Source organism: Chelonoidis abingdonii, chromosome 2, assembly GCF_003597395.2.
Source record: "Chelonoidis abingdonii isolate Lonesome George chromosome 2, CheloAbing_2.0, whole genome shotgun sequence".
In the NCBI taxonomy this organism is placed as follows: Eukaryota; Metazoa; Chordata; order Testudines; family Testudinidae; genus Chelonoidis; species Chelonoidis abingdonii.
The window spans coordinates 21,386,984-21,414,560 of NC_133770.1; the positions used below are offsets into that span (position 1 = coordinate 21,386,984).

Genomic DNA, 27,577 nt, shown 5'->3' on the forward strand with positions numbered 1-27,577 from the left:
GTCATTCATCTCTCTCTCTCTCAGTTTTAATACCATACTTGTCACTACAGTATTTCAATCTTTATACCTTGAACATTAAATTAGCAATTAGAGCAAAAGTTTGGATATTTCAATACCCGTAAGTCAAAAAAACACACTGAAACCATTCCATCCTTGATGGCAAACTGAAACAAGGACAGTCTGCAGAAATCAGGAAATATGGTTCCCAGTGTGTCTAAGGGCTGGGGCGGAGGTGGGGGAGGAGAGGGCGGGGAGTAAGCTACCACTAGACTAATTCCCCCCATTCACTACCTGGCTCATCCCATGATCCTGGCTCCTCTGGAAAGTGGAGTAGGAAGCAGACCATTATACTCCTAAAGACCTCTATGCACAAAACCTGGTCACACATCCCACACCATATATATGGCTCTTGCTATAGTAAGTGTCTTGTCTACTTCATCCAGAATTTGGTATGTCTCTATGAGCCACTCCTCATTCATTGTGAAAAGGAGAACGTTTCCTAACCTAACACTAATAAAGAGTCCCAATAAAAATCATGATTCTCTGTGTGGTATTGTTTGTTTCTTATAGAAACAAAGGTTTGACTCAAGTTACTGAGTCTGACGAAGTAGGTGTTCACCCACGAAAGCTCATGCTCCAAAACGTCTGTTAGTCTATAAGGTGCCACAGGATTCTTTGCTGCTTTTATTCATATGACACAGCTCTTGTAATTCTTCCTTAAAAGTGAAGGCAAGTAACTGGTTATTCTACAAAAGAATCATATTTTACAAAGGAGACAGTAAAGCAAAGTTTTAGATCAGTCAAAATACTATTTGATGAGGAGGCAGCTAAATACTTAAAGGTCTACAACATATTAATTTATTTCAAACATGCACAAAGTTCAATGTCAGCATTGTCTAGCCAATAAATCAAATTGGTAGACAAAACTTGTTTGGACTAGTTATGAAAAATTAGAAGGGATTCTCCAAGAAAACCACAAAGCAGCTCATTTAAGGTCAATTTAACAGTATTATTTTGTTTTTCTTCCAGCCTCCACATAAGATTTCAGTACCTCAAAGGAAACTGTAAGAGTATCTATTTGCATTCCCCCTAGGTGACTGGCAGTTCAACACCAATTAGTTCAAAATTACACTGTTACTAGCGTGCAATAAAAACACCACCTTTCATCTTTCTTACATAGGTAAGGATACCTTCAGAGCCAATAACTTTGATCACGTAAGTATTTTTGATCCTGCTCCACCCGTCTCTTTGGATTCAGGAAAACTAATAGCTAAAGGCAACTTTTTTTCTCTTTTAATATATATAAAAAAAGTTCCCAGCTTTATTCTTCTTCTGTAGAAGTGATGTGGATATTGAAACATTATATGCTGGAAACAGAAACACTTTGAGTATCTCTTCAATAACTAAAAATGTTAGGGTAGATATCAGAATTGTCAAAACTTTTTTTTTTTTTTCTTATGACTTCTGGCTGTTCGTTGATGAGATATATAGTTTACTTGTAAGAAGGTATAAAGGAATTAATATTCATAATTAAAATTGTGTAACGCTATAATTAGATATTTAAAAAATATGGAAGGATTTATGAAAAATTCAGTCTACTGAAACTCAGTCCCAAACACTTCAATTCGTAGCACTTATGGAGTATATAGTTCAGAACACTTTTTACTGCTTAACTGATTAACTGACTAGAATGCTTACTTAAATTAAATCCATTAATTGGGAAGACAGGCTTAATATTACCACTCGTAAGGCTGCTGAGGAGCTGCTGTGTCATAGTTACTGCAAATCTCCATTATAATGCATTATCTCAGGTATTTGTTATTGCAACAAAAGCAAATTCACTCAGGCAGTCTCAGTGGTATACCTGCAAGTCACAAATTTTGATTTCCAATGTCCAAGAGTCAAATTTTACAATTCTACAATTAGCATAGCAGCTTACCATATACACCGCTTTTACAAAAGAAAAATCATGTGGTAAAGGTGAGTTACTAAACAAAAAACATGTTTTGAAACAGATCTAGAAGAATTTCCCTGCAATCTCGTCTTGGAACCAAAAGTACAGATGCTTTAAGGGATTGTAATTAGTATAGCTGAAGTTGTTTAAAATGAAAATAATTCTAACTTTTTGTTCAAAAACTAAAAAGATATTTTGTTTTATTAATTGCTGTGATTTTAAGATCCAATTCCCCCAACACTAAAAACCTTGTAAAAAAAACCTTTTAAAAAGAGACTTTTTTTCTACTATTTGTACGTATTAAGATACCTGGGGGGGAGGGACACCTCAGTGGTTTGACCAGTGGCCTGCTAAAGCCAGAGTTGAAAGTTCAGTCCTTGAGGGAGCCACTTAGGGATCTGGGGCAAAATCAGTACTTGGTCCTGCTAGTGAAGGTAGGGGGCTGGACTCAATGACCTTTCAGGGTCACTTCCAGTTCTGAGATAAGTGGCAAAAACAAAGCTTCCACAATCTCTAGCTCTTGCCACACAAATGAGGTTTCTATTTAAACTGTGCTTTCATAATTACTCGCAAAAAAATTAAGAATGAAAAATTGCTTGCTTTATATAAAACTCTCTCCACCCAAACCTATTTCCATGCTCACACTTGAGCTACTGCTCAGCGAAATTAATCAATTTTCATTGGTACTTCCATCATCATATTCTTTCTACTATATTAATTTAATATTTCAAAACTATATTTAGTGCAATTAATTCCCCCACAATCTTAAAGGTAATTGGTGTTCAATATGTCACTTTTGATCCTATTTATACACAGTAAAAACTCAGTGTCACTGGCTTATAATATTATCACTTGTACAGTGGTGGAAAATACTCACTGCATTCAATTAATGAACTTTTTGCTCACTGATCACTTCACTTGTGGCTATAAGGTGTTTTTTCTTATCTCTACTGAAAGTGCATTACTACTTCTTGACTCTTCCCCAAAATATCAATACAAGCTCCTATAAATATAAAGGGTTGTAAGGAAAATTATCAGTTATAATGCAGTTTTTATTGTGAATTTTTATTACATCACTGGAGTTGTCTTTTTTGAAGCCTGTGTATGTGTTATCTGATTGGCACCAAAAATATGCTTGGCACTGGACACTATGCAAAATAAAGACAGTACCTACTCTAAAAAGCTTGCAGTGCAAAGCACACAAAAGATGGGAATGATTTAGAGGTGGTTTGTTTTTAAATTATAAACTTCTTCTGGGCCTCGCAAATAACATCTAATCGACACCGAATTAAGTTGTACTAATTTTCCCTTAGTTTTTATTGTGAATGTTTCTGTAATATTTAAATTATACTTGAAGAGAGTAAGCAACTACGAACAGGGACTAGACCTGCTTCTGTACCTGTATAACATCTACCATGTATGGGACACTGCTGGGAACAGATAATACTAACAAATAATCATTTATAATATAGTTCCACAGCCTTGTGAGCAGCAGAAAACCAGCATCCAAAATATCATTTTTAGCCTTCTTATTATATTCTCTTGGTGAATGGTTGATGTTATGCTAAGCAAACTGTAATGAATACTTGAACAACTAAAAGGCCATTTCTCCATGAAGTTTCTGTACACACCATAAACATTGTCATGACAACATAAAATATTCAGCAACACATATTTTACAGTTACTAGCGAACATCAAACACCAAGAACAATTATAATTACCCCATCATAGCTTCAAAGAGATTCACTGAACACACCTTTGTGTGTTATGGGTCTAAAAAGCTCATCTATGCAGCAGCTGCTGTAAACACTATATGCAGTATACTCTCAACCTGCCTCAAATGCCTATGCAGGCATATGGTGTTACAACGTGATCAGAAGGCCAGTAATCTCAGTTATTTTGGACCAGGATGGGGAGTGAATTCCAAAATTCCATAAAAGGAGGAGAGTTCAGAAACAGAGTACCCCATAATTCAATCTATGAATTGCCCTTCGGAACTGAGGGTATGTCCACACTACCCTCCTTCTCTCGGTGGTGCGCTTCCTCATCAACAGTGCTTCTGATGACTTAAGAGGGGCCATGGGGGTGGGGGTAAGAGACTGGGCTCTCGGCTCCCTGTTGGGGAGCCTGGCTGTCCCCAGGATTTCGGCTCCTGCTCCCTCCTGGGAGCCCAGTAGCCGCTCCCGCCCTTGGCTCCCCAGTCTGCAAGCCTGGCTGGCCGGGCAGCCTCCCAGGCTCTTGACTCTCCACTGGGAGCCCAGCTCCCATGCCCAGAAACCAAGCAGCTTCCAGGCTCCCAGTGGGGAGCAGAGAGCCAAAAGCCCAAGGGAAGGGGAGCAGTCCTGCCCCTTGTGGAGAGATCCTGCGAGGCATCAGTAGTTCAGAGTCTCAGTGCAACCAGGTTCCCAGTGGGGAACAGGGAGGTAGGAGTCTGGACAGCACTCAGGCTCCCTGCAGGAAGTAGGAAGCCAGGACCCTGAGGGGCAGCAGGACTCCCCCTGGGGAGCAGGCAGCACCCTGACTCAGAGCATGGAGCCTGGACAGCAACCTGCCTGGGAGCTGGTGCCAGGCTTTCTTGTCAATTTCACTTGACAAGCACAGCAGCCAACAGCAAATATAAGAAACTCACAGTGTCTGCATGGACACTACATCACCCTAACTACACCAACATAAGCCCTATGCCTCTTGTGTTGGTAGAGTTATGTCAGTGTAGTAGGGCATTTACATCGATGGGAGCAAGGTTGTACTGTCTACTTTGTTTCAACCTAACTCTGTAGCATAGATCAGGTCTGAGTGAGCAAAGATGAAGAGAAATTGGCCCTACCGATAACCATCATTGGTTTGATGTAACCGGAGCTTTGACGTCCCTTTTTCAAGTTCCTCATCCACAAAAAATGACAAAATTGTTAAGTCATGATATATCACAAATCTTGTCATTTTAGAGGGAGGAGCGGGGGGAGGGTTTTTGGATGCTTAGTGATTCTCTGCCTATGTGGAATGGGGGGGGGGGGGGGGGGGGGGTTAAATTTCTCATGCCAGAAAAAGTTCAGGAATTTTATGATGTTTGGCTTCACTAAAAATGGCTATGATTTCCCACTATTCTTAAGACTGAAGCTACAGGTCGCAGACAGTAATGAAGGTCACTGTTTCCCTACAATCTTTGCAGGTGGAAGTGACACTGCGTCTAGTAAAGATGGCTACCAAGCCCCATACTTCCTGAAGGAACTGAATCCAAGCTATCCTCTGTTGACTAATACACGCTGGCTAGCATACATATATATTATGCTGACAATACTACCCACAATATTCATTCCAAGTATTTAAATATGCATATTATTAAACATTAATATAGCAGTTATCTAGTCCAACTTGGCTTGTATCTTTATTACAGTCCTGTTCACTTACACTAAGTATTCCATATCACCCTGCATTAGCTGAAGTAAACTTTGGTTTAAATACATAGGAAAAATTTCAACATAGAGAAAAGGCATTACCCTCACAAATCTATCCATCCTGGCACAGGCCTAGAAGGTGTCTTCATGCCTCTTAGTATGTGGAATGCATGGGTTTTCAAACAAAAGATAAAGAGAACACCATGGTACCAGAAACAAACAAGGTAAAAAGTTGATTCACTGAATCCAGTTTCAGGTGAGGTATATAGTACCTTTTACCGGTAAACATGTAAGCAGGGTCTGAATGAGCTCTCCCCTGACATCTAGTGATGAGCTGAGGAAGGGGACTTCAGGATCCGACCTAGTTTGCATGGTGTGTTTGACTGGTATTAGATCAAAAGTTACTTTGCTGTTGGGACAGAGGTTCTAAAGGATTGTTATTCTTGTTGCGTGAATCAAGGGCAGCTGAACTGTGCTTGGCATACCCTGATTGAGGGACTAAAGTGCTCCACTTAGGAAGAAACAATCAATCAGTTTCACACATACAGAATGGGAAGAGACTATCTAGGAAGGAGTACGGCAGAAAGGGATCTAGGGGTTATGGTGGACCACAAGCTAAATATGAGTCAACAGTGTGGTGCTGTTGCAAAAAAAGCAAACATGATTCTGGGATGCATTATTCTTCTGCTCTACTCTGCGCTGGCTAGGCCTCAACTGGAGTAGTGTGTCCAGTTCTGGGCACCGCATTTCAAGAAAGATGTGGAGAAATTGGAGAAGGTCCAGAGAAAAGAAACAAGAATGATTAAAGGCCTAGAGAACATGACCTGTGAAGGAAGGCTGAAAGAATTGGGTTTGTTTAGTTTGGAAAAGAGAAGACAGAGGGGACATGATAGCAATTTTCAGGTATCTAAAAGGGTGCCATAAGGAGGAGGGAGAAAACTTGTTCATCTCAACCTCTAAGGATAGAGCAAGAACCAATGGGCTTAAAGTGAAGCAAGGGAGGTTTAGGTTGGACATTAGGAAAAAGTTCCTAACTGTCAGGGTGGTTGGACACTGGAATAAATTGCCTAGGGAGGTTGTGGAATCTCCATCTCTGGAGATATTTAAGAGTAGGTTAGTTAAATGTCTATCCGGGATGGTCTAGACAGTATTTGGTCCTGCCATGAGGGCGGGGGACTGGACTCGATGACCTTTCAAGGTCCCTTCCCAGCCCTAGAATCTATGAATCTATGAAAAAAAAAACCTAAACTGCACATGGTTGGCAGGGGTCATGGGTGCCAAAGCCTAGCGGAGTTGACAGAGGGTGGGGACAGGTACTTGTACCTGGTGATGTAGGCCCTACCTAAGGGTCCTAGACAACATTTGACCATTTCTCTCTCCACTGTGTAATAACAGAGAGGATTAAGACTCAGCTAAGAGTCCTTGTTGCACAACAATAGAGCTGAAATCACGGATAAACCGGCCTAAGCATTAGGCCTGCTTTGGGACAGTGTCTCTGATGCAAGAGACTGCCTAGTCTGCACTAGAAGTGAGGCTTCCCCATTAACAGCTCAAATCACAGAGCTGAAATCACAAATCTGAAATCACTTAAAAGCTGTGTTAAGTGTCAAGACGTTCCAGAATGGCAGAGGGGTTGGACAGCAAATGTCTGGCAGAGAGTGGGAGATGAGCTCACGCAGATGCACCTCAGAACTCTGGATTGTCCCTGACCAAGGACAATGACTGAGTGCGGTGTGCTGGAGGGAGAAAGAAGGGGCATGTTAAAAGAACTTTTAGTTGCTGGCCTTAATAACCTGAAGCAAAAGGACATTGCCTAACCTACTCTGGGGTGGGTCTTTTGCTTATGGCTTTAGGTTCATGAATCCTGCTTGTGGCGTTTTCCCAAATTAATGCTGGGTTACTTCCCTCTTTTTATTAAAAGTTTCTTTTCTACACTCAGACTCAGTGCTTGAAAAAGGAGAAGTGCTGCCTCAGAGGCACCCAGAGGGTGGTGTGTAATTGTCCCAGGTTAATGAGTGGGGGCTTGAGCCAGTTCTGTGTTGTATCATTGAAAAGGAACCCCTAGATATTGACCCTGGCCCTTGTTGCTGCCGACTACAACTCGCAGAACGGTCACACAAGTAAGGTATAAAAAGATGGCTTTAAGAACATAACTTTGGGGAGCGCATCTTCTGTGTAAGGTGAATGTAATATCACTACATAGGACTGCTCTTTGGAGACTGGTGTCGTATAGAACCTTTTTCCTGAACCATATTAATAAACCAGATAGACATTGATTATTTGGTCTTGAGCATATTGTATAACAAACCAAAGTGTGGTCAAGTAATCCATTATACAGTTTATCAACGCCTTGGTGAAGATGGTGGCACTGCATGTCCCAAACAGAAAACAACAAGTGGACAAGGGAATATAGAGCGAAGACTGAAGGTAAGAATGCAGGAAAATAGGGCAAGAGAATGACAGTGAGGGCAGAAAACTAAAGGGAAAGTGAGGAAAAATTAAGTAGAGTTTGCAGGTTGACAAGAGGTTGGCAGGAGAGGAAGATAATAAAGCCTCCCCTGAGTGATTAGAGTGAGTCACCACCAGGCTGAGTGCAGGACCTATGTATAAGGGCTTTTTTCACTCTGAAAATGGTCACACAAGTTGGGGATGTATCGTTTCTTCATTGGGTTAAAAACAGAACAATTAAAAATGTAAACCAAAACACAACTTTTAAAAAAAAAATCATAATTTTTAAATAGACTCAAATTTTTGTGAAATCTTAGTGTTTGCAACATTATACACATGTACCTCACCAATAACTGTTTATGAAGTACTCTGAGATCACATGAAAGACACAGCAGAAGAGCAAAGTTACACTAAATGCAGGAACTACTTAATTTTCTGACCCTACTGTAATGGATTATTTTAAAATTCTCTATTGGGAGCCTCTGGATTGTGGAAAGCTGCTCTGACATGTAAAATTTAAGCTAATAATTTGTTAAAAAACAAATCAAGGATCACCAAGTGATCACTCATCTCCTAAACTGACAAAATACAAAAATCCTTCCTCTTTACAGGACCCGGTGTCTTATTAGTAACTGGATTCCTCTCCAAACTAGACTAAGAAAATTTACTTTTAGCAATTTAGAAATATGTTTCATTGTAGTGGCAAAACAACTGACTTGTTGCTAATTATTTTGAGCCTTCACATCCCAGACAGACTTCCTGAACATGATCAGAAAACCACCAATAACAGGTATTATAAAATAAAACAGAGAGGATCCTCATGGTCCTGTGCAAGTAGGGGCATGGAATAGTTGAAACGAGTGAAAGTCTACAGCGTCTAGGCCAAGGTAAGAGAACCTACTCATTTTATGGCGAAATGAATGCTCAAGACCAGGAAGTGCTGTTTTTCTCTAGTTTAAATATTATATTATTACACAACACATGTACCGTTTAGTCTCCTCTGGATTGCTTCTTCCTCTAAGGTGATGATGTATATCTGTTCATCCAGGTCTTCAAGGATCTGAAATTAGAAATGCAAACGCCAATTGATATACACATTCATTTACATGTGATATCTTGCTTGCCTGAATTTATTAATCTACTTTTTGGATTAAAATCTACTTTTTAAGAAAATATAAACATTACTGGTACAAGAAGACTGCATAAAAATTATCACATTGTCTATGATTAAAGATACTCAGAACTCCAATTATAATCAGATGGTTAACTTTCCCATAAGTTTTCCTTTTGGTCTGAAACTTTGTTTAGTCTCAGTGCAAAGGAATTTGGAGGAAAGGGGGGTTGGGAGAGTTTAAGCCAAATTCAGTCGTTTAAATTACACTCCCAAAAAATTTTTAATCTTTTTGTGCACAAAAAATCAAAAATGGCCAAAAACTTATCAAACTTCACATTTGACTAGACTACAATAAGGAAGAATTGAAGAGTTTTTCAAAACAATTACTGTAAAGTTTACATGACAAATCAGTTTTCACAGACTCTGACATTTCAAGCAGCAAAACTGCCAGCAAAGCTGTGAAAAAACATGCAATTTTAGTCACGTTGTTAGGTTTTGTGTATCTACAGAATACTTGAGCTTAAAAAACTTAATAGGTGTGGAAATGCTTAATGCTTTCCAGTGTCACAGGTAGGGTTTTAACAGTCATTTCATTCCCAAAAATAGTGGGCAATGAAATTGAAAAAAATTAATGCTCTCACACTGTCATCTCCATGCCTTCTTTCATGCAGCACTCAAGTATAGTATAAGCTTCCCTGAATTCACACATAAGGCCACTACCATGTCCACACATAAGTCCCTCTTACAGACTCATTTCTGCCATGCTGCCTATAGTGAACTAAGTTCCATAGTACCATAGGCACAGACTTCTGCTCGCACTGGTGGGTGCTTGACCCCTCTCTGCCCCAAGCCCCGCCCCCTCCCACACCCATTCCAACCCCTTCCCCAAAGTCACTGTCCCAACTCCACCTCCTCCCTGCCCTGGCCCCGCCCCTTCCCCACCTCCTCCCCTGCGCATGCTACCTTCCTGCTCCTCTCACCTCTCTCTTGGAGCCTACTATGCCACCAAACAGCTGTTTGGCAGCAGCAAGTGCTGGGAGGTAGGCAGAGAAGCGGGCACGCAGCACACTCAGGAGAGGAGGCGGAGTGGAAGTGAGGTGGGGTGGGGAGGGGAGCTTTGCTGCTAGTGGGTGCAGAGCACCCACTAATTTTTCCCCATGGGTGCTCCAGCCCCGGAGCATCCATGGAATCAGTGCCTCTGCCTAGTACATAAGTTCCCTATTGCTTTTCCCTTTCCCAACCTCTCTCATATATTCTTCGACTGTGAGTACTTCACAGCAGGGACCAGGCCTTTTTAAGTGTTTCAAAAGTATCTAACACAAAGTGGGCATTACCACAAATAAAAAATATCAATTATTAGGAGTATTTAATTCAACCCTAGTGCATAAAATATATTAAGCTGGTCACTTCAGTCGGAAAAAACAAATACCACCATAGAAGAGTTTTATGAAGAGCACAGATATCATGCTATAAAATCAAGACATTCTATTTCTTACCTATTCAATATTTCTATACTAATTATGAAAATTTGGGGGAATTAGACATCAAAGTTACTCTCCATGTTATATGATTGCATAAATTCAGTGATTCTAGAATAAGTAAATACATATGGTTTACAGAATCAGGCATTATAAATTAAAATAGTCATTTAAAAACAAAAACATGCAAAATATTCTACAATCAATCCCAACAGGAGCAACTCAGGCCCTACAAAGACTTATGTAAATGCTTAATTACCCGATTACTAAAGTTAAGCACATGTATAAATCTTTGCTAGACTGGGGCCACATTGTGTAAAACATGGGGCATTGGCTTTAAAGTGCAGATACCAGAAAATTTTGCAGCCCAGATGGACAATCAATTACCATTGTTTAATATGTGCAAGCAATTTATTTTGCCAAAAGAAATTTGTCTGAATATGGCTATGTTACTGTACCTTCTATTTTAAAATATTGTCAAAAGTGTAGAAATATATTATACTTACTGTTGGCTTCACCAGCAACTGACCCATCACTGTAAACATTCGTGAAAGCCCTACCGGCGTGCATACTGCAGAGGAAAAGATATAAATAACCTTGATTAGTAAATGTACAGCAATTATATCCATATTTTGAACATACTCTTACATATAACTGAATACTGTTCTTTTTCAGCTACATTTTGATCAGACCTCTGTACTCTACCATCACACTAGAAATATCACAGATATTACAGAATATCTGTTACAGAATATCTGGGCCTGGTTCTGAGATTACAAACTGGTGATTCAAAACTTTTTACCAGTATGGAGTAGAATGTCAAAGACCCCTTCGTTTCTTTAAGTTGGCTACTCTTTACATATCTGCTGCCATATACTTTGAATAAATGGTTAACTGCAGCTTTACACAGATACATGAATGTAGATTTGATTCCTATCTTATTAAGCTGATGATAGCTTCAGTAAATTTCTCACAAATGTTTAAAATCGCCTCTCATTTAATACACTACTAATGAAGACATTACCACCAAAAAAGCTTTTTAAACTAACAAGTTAGATGGTTCTCAAGAATGGTGTTTGCACACATTTTGGTAGGTATGACCATTAGCTGCCAGTTGTAACAGATCTCCAGTGTTGAAAGGTCATGAAGAACACCTTTGCCTTCAAACAGTGTATAACACGTGAGTATGTGGGAGATGGTGGAGGAGATGATTTGGAAAGTAGGAGAGATGAAGACCTAAATTTATGACGTTCATTATTAGAAAAGGCATTCTTGTTTAAGAAGACGGTATAGAAGAATGAAATGGATTGTTCCTTTCCTTTTACTCTATTTTTATTAAACAGTATTTCAGTACGAACATTAAGAGTTAGGTAAAAAATTTCAGACTTGGTGCCTAAAATCAGACAGCTAAATCCAAAGTTCTTCAGGTCTGATGAAGTGACAATTGGTGGCCCTGTCCTTTGTAGTGAGCCAATTACAGAATTCACACAATGGCTGTACCCTTCTCATCTGGAATTCAGACAAAACTTATGACAGGCAAAAGGAGAAGGCCACTCTTCCTTTCTTAGTAACTGCAGGGAAACATGGTTCAAATGATAATGGAACTGTGGGCTCTCACTGGGATCTGTAGCTTTACATCATCATTCCCCTCCAATGGGGGAGAGAGTCAGACTTTAAGTGGCCCTGGCTGATCAGAGGTAGTGACTGGATGTACAATAGTCAAATGATCCACCAGTAAGACTGGCCAGGACCCAGGTCCAGGTCACCATGGCCAATAGGTCAGAAATTTTCCTGTCTGGGTATATAAAGAAACATTTCAGGTGCAACAGGAGGGAGAATTGTCTAATGACTATAGCATGAGACTGAGTTCTGGATCAATTCCTATCCCTGACTTGTGCAATGTCGGATTGTTCCCCTACACTTTGTAAAAATGTGGATACCTTGTAAGAAGCATGAGGATTAGTCCATTTCATTTGAAAATTGCTTTGAGGTCCTGAGGTCCTAAGATGAAAGATACTAATTGTACTAGTTTACATATTTCAGGAACCAAAAGTAGGAGGTATAAGTTTTTAAAGAGAAAAACCTCCATGGGAACACAGATCTACCACTAACAAAATAATTTAGAAAAAAATCTAAGTGAAAAAAGCACTTGAGAAAGTGTCATAATACCTCTAATTAATTCTTTTTTCATCCTCAAGTTATATGCAATAAATTCACCTGAACCTCCTACGACCTAAAAATATTATTTTTCTTCTACAATAGTCAGGAAAATACTTACAGAGAAGTAATAAACATCCACTCAGTGATATACAGGAATATAAATAAGGGAGGTAGAATTCCCAAAGATCTGTAAAGAAAATTTTCAACACAGTAATAGCCTATTAAATATATGCTGTTTATGCTCTATTTGAATCTATTTACTAGTAGTTAGCAAATATTAAGAAAATTTAATCTTGAGTCTGACTGGCTTAAACTTAGATCTTTCCTTCAGTTAAAACAATTTAAGGAAATGACTTTCAGGATTGCACAATACAATTTGAAAAAGTAAAAAAAAAAAATTAAGCCGTTTATAAATTGTGGACAACAATCTCCTTGACACTTTGGGAAGAAAAACCAAATATCTTAAAAGCTACTTGAAAAACATACTTCCAACATTAGGTATGTAGACACTGCGAACAAGAAAGCTAAATTTCTTCAGTATACCATAAGAATTGTGTAACAACACTAGCTGAATGCAAAAGTCAGGTGCTGGGAATGGGTTACATTTGTTCAAAGTAAAAAAAATTAGTGCAGTATGGGGATTTACTATAAACGAATTTTAATTGAAAATATCCACCTCTATGCTGTACACAGCTAAACTTATTTTTAAAAATATTCCATACCATACAAAGACTCCATACTGGTAGCATCATTATCAATGAGAGCTGAAGCCACCCACACTATTCCAAGGATAAGCAGGCCAAGAAGAATAAGCATAACAAGTGTTTCCAAAATACGTGCTCTGATCCCCTAGGAAAAATAAAACATTTTCAATATATTCAAATATTCTGAACACAAGGCAAATTAAATAAGAATTATTATATAATTTCACACACATATACTTTAAGAGCACATGCAAGATATTTTTAGGCACCAGGGAAAAAATATCTAAGTGCTTATGCCGTCATACTGCCTAGACTAGCTTTTTCCCCTTAAAACCATAGAAAATTATTTAAAATTACTTAAACTTTACAGTTCTCATAATCTCATTATTCTATAAAAATTCTTTATACCTTATGATTTTGCTAACATAGTTTTAAAAGATGGATTATTTTTCTAATACTTTCAGCCAACAAAGTGGATTAGCAAATTTTTATCTACGATTCCAGTCAAAGGAATGGAAAGCCAATTATGGCAAATAGCCAAATAGCCCAGCCAACATTTAGCCCTGCACAGTTACAATGCACCAATCTACTTAAAATAGTCTTCACTGTAATTGCTTCTGCACCATTCCTCACAGTCTACAGAGCCCTCAAGTGTACAGTTAGAGTACTGCTCACTCACTATCTAGCCACCTACTGTTGCTGCAGTTACAGCAATTACAACAGATTTCTAATGTGCCCAACACTGGGTGGAACACTCTTCATCTCGAATACACATACACCAGACAAGCGTATAAAAAGATCTCTAAGATACATACACATACAAAGTATACAAGGCTACATTAATGCATTGTTAAGTTCGCAAATTTAAACAGAATATACAAGAGAATACATTTAGCAGTCTACTCAATAATAAATGTTAGTATTACTATGAGAACCTAACATTTTTCTTTACACATCCCTAACATAATGTTAGTAGCCCTGCAATTACATTAACAGCTTTTATATTTGATTTTCTTGGTTTTCCTGAAGAAACCTTCTCCTTTGAGGATTTTCAATACAGGTCCTCCTCTACCCTCAATCTTGCTGTGGTCACAGCTTGTCTGAGGGTTCTGCCTTCTGCTGTCTGCACATGTGCATCCCAAGTGTGTGAACCTGTATTGAAAAAATCTACTCTAAGAACTCTAGTTACCAGTGAAAAAGAAACAGCTACTCGCCTTCCTGTAACCATTGTTTGAGACGTGTTGTATATATCCATTACACCATATGTGTGCATACGTCTTGTGCCCATGCCAGAGATTTCCCTAGCAGTACCCATAGTGGCAGCCCCGCACGCATTCCAGTTGCCTTGTGCTTCCAGCTGAGGGTATAAAAACTGGCAGCACAGCACATGACAATGTAGCTGGTATCCATTTAGGGTGTAATTTAGCTGTAATAGGATGACCTTTCATTCAACCTGCATAGGATACGAAGAGCTGGGACGAAATTCCAAAGGACTTTGCTCTGTCCAGGTAAAAAGTTAAGGTTCACAGCACATCTGAAGTATACAACTTTTATTCATCCCTGTGAGCATGTGGCTTTCAAAAAAAGACCTACAAGTATATAGACTGATTCAGGTGGAAATCAGATACCACCTTGGAAAAAAAAACTTAGGGTGCAGCCTAAGCTGTACCTTGTCTTTGTAGAATAAAATATATGGGGAATCTGTTACCAGTTACGCAAAAGTTCTCTCACCTCTTCTAGAAGAACTGATACCCACTGAGAAGGCCACTTTTGCTAAGAGGTGTAACAAAAAGAAGGAAGCTAAAGGCTCAAATGGACGATCCACGTAAGGGAAGACAGGACTAAATTCAAGTCCAAAGGTGGAGATGGATCCCTGACAGGTAGAAACAGCCTAATTTAGAAATCTGGTTGTCATAGGATCGGAGAAAAACACTATTACAGTAAATACATGAGTGAAAAGCTGAAATTGCTACCAGGTGTGCCTTAATGGACCTAACTGCTAGACCTGACTCTCTGAGATGTAAAAGATGATTCAAAGAATTCTAGACTATGGGCTGCGCAGGAGTCACCATGGCTAACTGCCCAGATGGAGAAATGCTTCAATTTAAGAATGTAAGTAGCTCTTGTGGAAGGCTTCCAGCTATTAAGCAAGACTGTCTGGATTGCCACTGACCAGTGCCCCTCTTATATTTAACCATGGATGAACCACACCAGGAGGTGTAGCACCTGAGGTGCAACATTTGCCCGAGATTCTGGGATATCAAGTCTTTTCTTAGCGGCAGACGCAAGGGCTCTTGGGTGGATAGCCTCTTGCAGGTCCGAGCACAAGGCTGCCTTGGCCAGGCTGGAGCTATGCAGATCATTCTGCCTCATTCTTGCTTCAGCTTGACAATAACATGGAGAAAGTGTCACACATACAGCAAGCCTATGCCCCACAGGAACAGGAAAGTATCCAAGATGAACTGGGATTGTGACTTGCTCTTGGACATAACTGGGGACATTTCCAGTTTTGTTACGCTGTCAAAAATCCTCCTAACCAAAACATTAATCCTAGAACCGCTATGTTGAGAAACTATTCACGATCCAGACTGAAGGACCTGCTCACGTGGTCTACCAAGCTATTCTAAATGCCCAGCAGGTGAGATGCCTTGATGGCCTGGCCCTGAATGTGTGGCAAGAACTGTTGACATGCTTGGAATACTGCATGCAATTAGAGAATGTTTATATATAACCTTACCTCATGGGTGTCCCACAAGGCCTGAGCTTGAAATCACCCAAATGAGCTCCCCATCACATCGCTGAAGCATCTATCATCAAAGTCATGGAGGGAGAAATGGAGAAAATGAGATTTCCCCTCACATACTGTCCTGACTCAACCAAAAATTCAGAGACAGTAACACCCTGTCTGGGATGAATACTAACTTGTCCAGTTTGTGAACATGAGGGTGGCAGATTGACTTGAGCCATGTCTGCATTCCCCAGAGGTGCAGCCTAAAGTGAGAGGTCATGTGTTCAAGCAGTTATGTAACCTAGGTGCCTGAGGCAATTCCTCACTGTGATTCCTGGGTGTTCTCTGAATGACACACAGAGGTCTGCTATAGGCAGGAAGCTGGGATGAGGCAGGCAAGCCTTGGCTGAGGTCAAATCCAGGACCACCCCAATAAACTCGTCATCTCTTTGAAGAGATGACAAAACTGGCTTTTCTCTGTTTTCAGGCACAAGCTGCTGAACAAATGGAGAATTGGACAGATACTGGTCCCTATCTGATGACAGGAGTGATCCCGTAACCAACCAGTTGTAGAGGTATGGATGCCCCCAGTGGAGACAGGCTCCCACCACAGCCATATTTGGTGAAAAATTCATTGATGACGATAGTCCAAAGGATGGAATGGTTAACTGGTACAGTTTTTCCACCTATCATAAGCCTTAGGAACTGCCTTTGGCCAGGGCAAATTGCCACATGGAAGTAGACATCCTATAAATTTAGGGAAGCATACCAGTCTCCTGAATCTAGAGAGGGCTAGAAAAGAAGCAAGGGAAACTACATGGAACATTAAAATATTCATAAATGATCTGGAAAAGGGGGTAAACAGCGAGGTGGCAAAATCTACAGATGATACAAAATTACTCGAGATAATTAAGTCCAAAGCTGACTGCAAAGTTACAAAGGGATCTGACAAACTGGGGGGTGGGACAACAAAATGGTAGATGGAATTCAATGTTGATAAGTGCAAAGTAATGCACATTGGAAAAAAGAAATCTCCACTGTACATACAAAATGATGAGGTCTAAATTAGCTGTTACCACTCTAAAAAGATCTTGGAGACACTGTGAATAGTTTTCTAAAAACCATCTGCTCCATATGCAGCAGTAGTTTAACAAAACAAAAACAAACAGTGTATTAGGAACCATTAGGAAAGGGATATAGAGTAAGACAGAATGACACTATATAAATCCATCCTATGCCCACAGCTTGGATACTGAATGCCGTTCTGGTCACCCCATCTCAAAAAAGATATATTAGAATTGGGAAAAATACAGAGAAACGCCACAAAAATTATTAGGGGCATGAAACAGCTTTCATATGAGTTGAGATTAAAAAGGCTTGGACTGTTCATCTTGGAAAAGAGACTGCTGAGGGGAGACAGGATATAATATCATGAATAGAGTGGAGAAAGGGAATAAGAAAATGTTATTTACCTCTTCACGTAATACAAGAACCAGAGGTCACCTGATGAAATTAATAGGCAGCAGGTTTAAAACATACATAAGGAAGTACTACTTCACACAGTACACAGTGAACCTGTGGAACGTGTGAAGGCCTGTAGCAGAGTGGTCACCCCGCTTCTGCCTGGAAGGGCTTAAAGCAGCCCGGGAGAGGGCTGTGGCAGAGAAAGGCTGGGCTGATGGGGAAAGCAGCCACAGCTGTAGCCAGTACAATCAGGGACCAGCTGGCCCTTATAAGAGGGTAGTGGACCAGAAACAGAGTCTCTCTCTGCTATCAGAGAGAAAGGGGCCCGGCTTCTGGGAAGCTCAGGGCACCTACAGTGAAGCAGGGCTGGGGAAAGGCCAGAGGGGCTGGGGAGCTCCAGGCTGGCAACTCCTCAGGCTGCAGGGTCTTGTCCAAGGCCCCATAGAGGTACTGGGTTGCAAAGAAAAGCAAGTGGTCCAAAAACCCCTTACCTGTGATGAGTGGCTTATACTGCAGTCTGCACCAGGGAGCAGGGGCTAGTTAATGACTGGCAGTAGCCTTCGATTGAGGCAAGGTGGGGATAGGCGTTCCCCAGGGAGGAGAGACCCTGAGAGTGAGGGGTTACTGCCAGGGGCAACACCCCAGATAACAGAGCACTGTAGTCCAGGGAGGGATGTGGGGGCCCAGTGCCAGTGGGACACCGGCCTGCAGAGGGCGCTCCAAGACTGGGAAACAAGCTAATTCCTAGGATACCAGCAGGAGGCGCTGCAGGGGTGAGTCACCTGCATTGCTACAAGGCCAAAATGTATAATGGGGTTAAAAAGAGAATTAGAAAAATTCACAGAGAATAGGTTTATCAATGGCTATTAGCCAAGATGGTCAGCGCTGCAACCCCATGCTTTGGGTGTCCCTAGATTTCTGACTGCTAGAAACTAGGACTGGATAACCGGGTGGATCACTCGATAAAGTGCCCTGTTCTGTTAACTCCCTCTGAAGCATCTGGCACGAGCCACTTTTGGAAGATGATACTGGGCTAGGTGAACCATTGGTCTGACCCAGTATGGCCATTTTTATGTTCTTGAAAGTTGCTTAAGATAAAAATAGGGATCGAAGGTAATGAGTGGTGGGTGAAGGTGATAAGGGCAGAAGGGAACATGAATGGGGAAGTTCTTCTTTGAGTGCTTGCCTATGTCCATTACTCTGTAGGTGTGTGCTCATCTTATGCACTGATTCTGAAGATGTTTCCCTGTTGGTACCCATAGGAGGAGCCCCGTTTGTGCCCTGGTTTCTTCAGCTTCCACCTGAGGCTATAATAGGAGGAGCTTTCCCACCCCTCCTTCAGTTCCTTCTTACTGTCTAAGGTCCAGTCGGAGCATATCTGTACTTTCCAGCCTTGTCCTCTGTGGACAAAGTTGCTTATAGTTCATCTTTTTAAAACTGATGGTGCCTGGACTGCCCTTTCATCATCCTTTTTTCTTTATTTAGGTGTTTTTTCTCTTTTCTTTTCTTTTCTTTTCTTGGGCTCTGGTGGCCTCTGGTCCATACCTATCATGTAGAACCTCTGCCATGTCCCCTGGCTTTAAGCCCTGCTCTGGCAGTCGTAAACCAATGTCTGTTAGTAGCCTACACTATCACTGCTTAAAGTTTTGGGTGAGGGTCACATTAGAGATAGTTATCTGATCTCCTGGGACTTCAAATCTAGAACGAAGAAGCAGAGAGAATACCACCTTAGATATTTTCCTGGAGGCTGATTTTCACCCAGCATCAGAATCCCCTTGAATGGTAAAAGGGAGATCACTGACCACTCCCTCTGGGAGTGCTCTCCTGGTCTCGCCAGCGGACAGAGAACATAGGAGATCCCCTTCATCAGGGTCATCCTCTTCGAGGCATAATAGTTCCGACCACTCCTGTCCTCTGAAGCGTAAGAAGACTGCATCAACTTCTCTGAAGTCCTCAGTATGGAACTTCTCTTCAGCAGAAGGCCACTTTGGCACTGATGGTAGAGTGCACCGTTTGGCTTGCTGCTCCCCAGAACCAGCTCACAGTGGCTCTTTAAGAGCTGACCTGTTGACTCTCGTTCCCATCTCAGGGCTATTGAGGATAGATACTTCCTTGGTGACATCAGTAGATCCATTTTATTGCCGCTTATGGAGGAGCAACAATCCACTTTGGTGCCAAACACCATCAGAGGCCTATGTGGCTGTGAGAGATCTACTGTGCCTTTGGTACCACCAACACTGTTGATTTTGGGCAAAGATCCTCTACGAGCACCGTTGCATGTTCCGTGGTCATCAGCACCAATGCCCAGGGCTCTGGTGGCCCCAACAGTCTCAGGTCTGTATCAGCCTCTTTAACGAGGATGTCTGGAACCCTGATACCAGCTTAACCTCATCACAGGGCACTGATAGCTAGGAAGCTTTCAGTGCTGCTGTTAGTACCACAGTCTTGACATAGATCTAGATCCTGGCCTCCAAGGACTCCTCTCGGTTCCTCACTACCATGGCTTTTGGAGTAATCTTACTCCTTGTCAGAGTCCAAAGCGGGTTCCCGGGTCTCTCATTTCAAAGAGTCCAGGGCCTCCTCCAGAATCTGTTCCTACTCTCACAGAACTCTCTCTGTCAAGAGCAGATCCAGGGATTGGGAAGCCTGATCTAGACTCAACTGGCCTCCTGCATCAGCCTCTTCACAGGCTGTATTGAATGCCTTGGGGGAACGTCTCTGGCATCGAGGTTGACATCTCTTTGTCCTCATGGAGGCAGATTGCCGAGAAAGGAGGCTTTCCCGACTGGTACCAACAGACCACAAATGGTCTTTACTAACAGCAGCTGGGTTTGAAGTTTTTTAAAATCTGAAGATTTCCTACTGAAAGTGAACAGTAGCTGGTTTTCAATCTCCCATAACTAATTTTGAGTGCGTTAAATCTAACTAAGACTTTTTTTTAGCCTATGTTAACTATGAAATTCAAAACGTCAGCGTTAAGTTACTGGAGAGCAAAAACTTTCAGAATTCAAACATAATTTCCATGCAGAGTATTTACCTTCGAACTCTGACTAGAGTAAATATGCAGGACTTGATCCTCAGTTGACATAAATTGGCATAGTTCCATTGGTTTCAAAGGAGTTCTACCAGTTTAACAGTATAAGATTTGTCCCAAAAGAGTCACAGTTGCAAGGGAGTAGTTTTGGTAAAGTTAATGACACTCCATTTGTACTCTTCAGGGGAGAAGTATTAGAGGTAAAGCATGTGTAATACTATGAAGCTCTATTCGACTGTGAGAAAAAAAATCATGAGGTTAGAGGGAAGCACAGAGCTCTTGAAGGAGGAATTCAAGATAATCTGTTTTTTAGACAGTGAGAGAGCATTCTAGACTCCTCTTCTAAACTCCTGGATTCCAGGAGAAAAATGGTCTAAGACTTTTTTGCTTCAGAGAGACTTAGCCAGTAAGTCAACTCTTGCTGAAACATATCCCTATTATTAATGCTCTAGGAAGAAACAGGCTCAAGTTTCCTCAACCTCCAAATTTCATGGAAATTAATTCTTCTTGGACTTGTGGAAAAGGTCTACTCTTCACGGTTGAGATGAGGTTGCTTTAGTGGACCTTAAAACGTTAAAAGAAACCTCCCCTTCCCTCTGAGATGCAGGAGATGCTCAAAAGAGTATCAAAACAAGAATTATACTACAATGGAGGTCTGTAGGTATAACTCTATGTGGTGCACCTGCAGTCAATCTTTTTCCTTTTAAGAGAGAATTTCTTAATTCTAGTTGAAGCAGTGTTCAGCTGAGTGACTTTCGCAAAGTCTGAGTGAGATTAGGGTATGCATTAGAGCAAAAGAGATGAGACTCAATCTAGCTGAAACTGAAGTGGTTACGGTAGGTTGTGGAAAGCAGCTATAGGATTTGGCCAAGATTATATTGACCCTCAATTAAAAAATGTTCATCCTTCATTTGTGATGAAAGTCTGAAACATGGGTATTGGATCAGAATCCCCAGCTGCTATAGATAAACAGCAGTAGTGCTAAGACACTTCTTCGATCTGCATCTGATCAGGAGGTTGCATTCTTTTCATCTGGGCCCCACTTCAACATTTTCCCCATCTCCTAGAATTGAATTATCTGCTTCTCACATCCTATTGACACTTGCTCAGACTCAGCAGTCTATCTGCCTGATGAGCCTTCCCCAACAATTCCTCAACACTTTTCAAAGTACATTGGACCTTTCACGTTTATCAAAATGGGTGTCCAAGAATGCCAGAATATTTTGTTGCACTCCTGGATCACACTTATGCTCTAACTTACACCACCAAAAATGTTAGGCTACAAAGAAGTGATACATTTGTCATGGCCATTTTTAAATCGTTTACTCCAGTAGGCAAGGTAATTACTGAATATACATCAAGTTTTTTGGTCAACAAGAAGGTGGCTGTAGCTCACAAAAGTTGAAGATGTTAATCAAAAGTCCCTTGAAGAGCTTTAATAAAGAGTTGACAGACATTCATATGACAGCATGCTGGTAGGAACTAGTGGAAGATCAAATATTTGCAATCAGTTGAGCCACTGAAAGATTTTAAGAAACAAAGTGCAAGATCAGAGGAAATACTTGATATTGGAACATTTTATTGTCATTGTTACCTTTGCTCCTTAAACATGGACAAGAACAGAGTTTATGAAGCATTTTTTATGCATCTATCTAATCATAACCCTGCAAATCCTTATGGGAGAGAGCTCTCTATTCTGTGCCCTTTTAACTGAAAATTTCAAGTAGGGTAGACCTTAGACACCCTTGCTATTTTTAGCAGCTGAAGGTTGTTTTCCCTTCCAGGGTGGCTTGCAGGCAATTTCCAACCAGTTTAAAATTCAAGAAGTATAATTAATAACAAGGCATTAAAAACTGAGATAAAAGTAATATTCCAGACTTTGGAAGTAGAGAAAAAGTATATTAACATAAAAAAATTGCTTTGCATAATATCTAATTTTACACTTCAAGATGCATTCACAAGTCCATTCCACTCTTCCTGTTGGTGTACCCAGCCCATGGCCATCAACATTTTTTCCCCTCAGTGATACCTGTTGAGCAGGTCACGCTCCTCCTGGTGCCACATGCCACAGTATACAGGCATAAAGGGCAGAGCTGCCCAGCTCCCCACTCAGTTCCTTCTTGCTGTAACTCCAATGAAAAGGGGTAGGAGGGCGGGTCACGGAATGGTCACACGCAACACATCTTGAATTACAAACAGGTTAGTAATAATTTTCTCTTCAAGTGACTGCACATGTGCATTCCATTCTTGGTGACTTACAAGCTGTCAACTCATCCCACTCTAGCATAGTGTCTGCAGTCTTGGAAGACAAACATGTGGACCAAGGACCAGGTTACCACTCTACAAACGACTGCAATTGGAATGTGCGACAGAAAGGCTGCCAAGGCCACTGTGGCCTTGTTGAAGGACCTGTGACTCTGCTTGGTGGAGAGACATTAGCCAAATCGTAACACGTACACACGCAAGATGCGATCCAGGAAGAAATTCTATGGGTGGAGACTGACTGACTGTGTCACCACCACTACAAACAGCTGGGAGGATTTACAAAAGCATCTGTTTCTGTCCAGATAAAATGTCAAGGGTCTTCTGATATCCAAGGCACGCAAATGCTCTTCCTCCCTGGTGACATATGATTTTGGGTAGAATACAGTCAAATAAATTGGCTGGTTGATGTGGAGAAAGAAAACCACCCTTGCAACGAACTTCGAACGAGGAGGCAGGTAAACCTTATCCTTAAAAATGATCATATATGGAGGTCCCAACATGAATACCCCAGCTCCCCTACTCTTTTGGTTGAGGTAACGGTTACCAAAAATGTCACCTACAATGATAGATGCAACAGCACACAGGTAGCCAATGGTTCAAATGGGGGTCCTGGAAGTTTTGACAATACTAAGTTTAGATCCCATGGGGGAATGGGGTCCTACAGTTGAAGGTATAACTTGACTAAGACCTTCAAAAACCTTAAGGATATATCCAGTGGTGAGCTGGAGCCGGTTCCCACCGGTTCACAAGAACCAGTTGATAAATTTAGAAGCCAGCGTAGAACTGGCTGTTAAAGGGGCGGGCCGGTGGGCAAACTACTCTGGTCCGCAGGCCACATCTGGCCTGCGGTACTGTCCTGTCTCCAGCCTGCCTGAGCTCCCAGCTGGGGAGGCTCCCCTGCTCCACCTCACCTCACAGAGCTGCAACGTGCCAAGCCGCCGGCAGCAGCGCTCTGGGCAGCTCTGCAGCTCCTGCCGCTTTGAGCGGCAAGGTAAGGTGGGGGGGTGCTGTGAGCTCCAGCAGGCCGCGCGGCATCCTTACATGCTGCCCTGAGCAGCACGGTAAGGAGGCTGGGACGGGGCTGGGAGGAGGGGTTGGATAAGGTAGGGAGCAGTTGGAAGGGGGCAGAGGTTCTGGGGGGGATGGTCAGGGGGTGGGGAACAGGACGGTTCAAGTAGGCATGAGTTCCGGGGGTCTGTCAGGGTGGTGGTGGATGGGGTCAGGGGAGTCAGGGGAGTCAGGGGACAGGGAGAGGGGTGAGTTTGGGTAGGGGGTGGGAGGAGTCCTGGGGGGCAGTTGCTGGGGGGAGCATCTCGGGTAGGGGGTGGTCAGGGAACAAGGAGTGGGGGGGGGTGATGAGTTGCTTGCGGCCCACAGTTTTTCTTTTGTGGGTTCTGAGGGGGGCAGTTGGGGGTAGGACATGGGTGGGGGTTGGATGGGGGGGCACAGGCTGTTTTGGGAGGCACAGCCTTCCCTACCCATCCCCCAATACAATTTTGCAACCCCGATGTGCAGGGCCGGCTTTAGGAAGTATGAGGCCTGATTCAAACAGTTTTGACGGGGCCCCAGCAGGGATGACTGGGGAAAAAAAAAAAAAAAAAAAGGTAAAACACATGGGGCTTGTATTCACCGGGCGGCACTCCAAGTCTTCGGCGGCGGGTCCTTCATTCACTCCAGCTCTTTGGTTGTACTGAAGGACCTGCCGACGAAGTGCCACCAAAGACCTGGTAGGGAACCAGTTGTTAAGATTTTGGCAGCTCATCACAGGATATATCACTGGAGAATACAGAGCAACGGTCCACTTTAGGATGGAAGGCTGAAATAGCAGCCAGATGTACTTTGACAGAACCAGCTGCCAAACCTTGGAGTTTCAGATATAATAAGTAGCCCAGTAGCCTATAATAAGTAAACTAAACAGGTTGCTTCCCTGATCTGGAATAGAAATACTTGGCTTACCAGCCTGACAGTTTTCAGTTCTCTGATACTGATGTGTAAAGCTAAATCCTTTGAGGACCACAGACCCTGCGTTTGTAAAGAACCCAGCTGGGGTCCCCATTCCAGAGCCAAACCATCTGTCACTAGTGTGAAAATTGGTTGCAGGCACACAAACAGAATGCCTAGACATACTTTGGCTGGGTCTGTCTGCCAATCTAGGGAGATGAGGACATGGGAGGGCACTCTTACCACCGAGTCTGATAGATGGTGGCTTGACAAGTAGATAATGCCAGCCAGCCTGCACAGTTCTGAGTCATACTCTGCTGTAACGAACCATGCAGATGAAAGATCTAGAAGGCTCAACAGTGTTGCTGTGACCGGACAAGCCTTCAAATCTGTAACAACTGATTAAGTTCCCTGGAGTGTGGAAGAAAGGTCTTGGTTTGAGATGAGGGCAGCACAGCTCCTATAAACTCTATCCTCTGGACCAAGAAAAGGAGAAATTTTTCTGTATTGATTAGCAGTGCTAGGGCATTGATCATCAGGGCAACACTGCTGTGCACTTCCAGTCCGGACCAACCTTTGACCAGCCAATTGTCTAAACAGGGTAAATCTGTACTCCTAATCTTTGGAGTAATGCAGCTACTATTGCTGTGATCTTTGTAAAGACCCTGGGAGTTGATGACAGATTAAAAGGTAGAACAGTGAACTGCTAATGATTCTGACTTACCAGAAATCAGAGGTACTTCCTGTGTACTTGACTGATTGCTACATGGAAGTAGGCATCTTTTAAGTTGAGGGCAGCATGCCAGTCCCCACAATCCAGGGAAGGAATAACAAAACTCAGTGACCATGCGAAACTTTATCCCTTTTAAAAAATTTTTGAGATGATGCAGGCCCAAAATTGGTCTGGAGGTCCCTGTCCCTTGTTTTTGGGATTAGGAAATACTGGGACCACCACCCTTTCCCTCTGAGACCACAGAGAACCCCCTCTGTCTCCCAATCGAAGGAGTGATTGAACTTCCTGAATAAGGAGTTTCTCATGAGAGGGTCCCTGAAGGACAGATGGAGGAAGAGACTGGAAGGCAGGGGTAGAAGCTAACTGGAGTATATCCTACTTCCACAGTGCTCAAGACCCACTGGGCTGAGGTAATTTGGGACCTAGCACTGTGGAAATAGGACAGATGGTATGCAAAGATATGGCGGGTTGGGTCCAGAGAGATGGAGACCAGTATGTCAAATTCAAATGGCCCATCAAAATGCCTACTTTGCTGTTTCTGGGGCTCTTGACAGCCTTGGAGCTGTGAGCAAAGCAGCATGAGGAGGAGGATCAGGCCTATAACCCCTGGATTTTTTTTAATAAGTCCTGCTGAGGAGGAGGAGAAGCTGAATACTGGTGTGACTGTTGTGGTCAATAGCGCTTCCTGACCAGGGCAACATGTATAGAACTAAGGACTTCAAGGTGGCTCTAGAGTCCTCAAGTCCATGGAGCTTGCTGTGCATCTGGTCTGAGAAAAAGAGAACTACTCTCAAATAGCAAGTCCTGGACAGTATCTGGACTTCATAGGGAGGAACAAAAGACTGCAGTCAGGATGATTTATGCTTGACCACTGTGGAGTCCGTGGTTCTATCTGTCAAGTCAATTGCATCCAGCCCTACCTGCAGTGAAATTCTCAGGACCAATCTGCCCTCATTGACCAGGAAACTGAACTCCTGCCTAGCGTTCTCAGGAAGTAACTCCTTGAACTTTTCCACGGTACCCCACAAGTTAAAATCATATCTTCTCAACAGTGCCTGTTGGTTAGCGATATGCAGCTGCCACTCCCCCGTCAAATAAAATCTTTCTGCTGAATAAGTCTAGCCCCTTAGAGTCTTTTGATTTGGGGGTGGCAACTTGATGCCCCTGTCGTTGCATCTCATTACCCGCTGTGATGACTAATAAGCCTGGAGGTGGAGGAATACAAAGGTACTCAAACCCTTGGGAGGGTACACTGTACTGTCTTTCTGCCCTTTTAGAGGTGGAAAGTAAAGAGGATGGACTCTGCCATAAAGCTTTTATTGGCTCTAGTACTGCCTCATTAATTGGCAGAGCGACCCTGGAGGAACTCACTGAGGATAAAATGTCAACCAGGCAATGTGAAGACTCTCTCACCTCTATACACCTTTAGACCTAAGTCTGCAGCCACTTGTTTTAACAACTCCTGATAAACTTTAAGTTTGTCTGATGGAGGTGAAGTCATGCTGGATGAAACAGCCTCACTGGGAGAGAATAAAGAGGAAGACAAGACTGGAGGGGGTGGAATCTCTTCTAACAGCCGTTGCTCTGGCTCCGTAACATCCTCTTGGTGCTTGGTGCCAGATTCTGGGGATGGAGCTGGTCGGTGCATAGAGTCCACTTTTCTAGATGAGGTTACTGAGTATACAGCGTGTTTGGAAGAACTGGAAGCTGGGGGAAAACCTCAAGGGTTCCAAAATGGCCACTGAAGGGCTGGCCCCATTGTCTCAACTACATTCCTACAGTAGGTCCTGTTGAAGGGTCAGAGTAGTAGGTGGAAGAGAGGACCTTCACGGAATCTGGTGGGTCCTGCTTTGGGGTTGTGATACATAAGATCTGATCTGAGTCCAAGGACAAGGATTCCCCTTCCTTTGACCATAGCAGGGCTGATCCAGTCAATGCCAGTGACTAGTGCTGAGTCTGGCAATGGATGGAACAATGTCATGATAGCACACTTCTCCTTGGACACCACACCATAGTAACTCCAGCTCAGGAATCAATCCATGCAACAAACCTCAATGCCAACTCTGCCCACACATCTACACCAGCGACATCATCACAGGACCTAACCAGATCAGCCACACCATCACCGGTTCATTCACCTGCACATCCACCAATGTAATAT

The 27,577-nt window shown here is 42.4% G+C and overlaps 1 protein-coding gene across 5 annotated transcripts in view; it reads right to left on the bottom strand.

Annotated features, from left to right (window-relative positions):
- The window catches only part of LMBR1 (limb development membrane protein 1), a 142,546-nt gene that overhangs the window by 28,997 nt on the left and 85,972 nt on the right, over positions 1-27,577 (bottom strand). For all 5 annotated transcript variants that reach the window (XM_075062199.1, XM_075062198.1, XM_032783879.2 and 2 more), the window contains 4 exons: positions 13,270-13,396; positions 12,666-12,734; positions 10,894-10,958; positions 8,783-8,855 (listed from right to left, as the gene is read on the bottom strand). In XM_075062199.1, the coding sequence (XP_074918300.1) occupies positions 8,783-8,855; positions 10,894-10,958; positions 12,666-12,734; positions 13,270-13,396 (334 nt within the window). The remainder of the gene's footprint in view (positions 1-8,782; positions 8,856-10,893; positions 10,959-12,665; positions 12,735-13,269; positions 13,397-27,577) is intronic.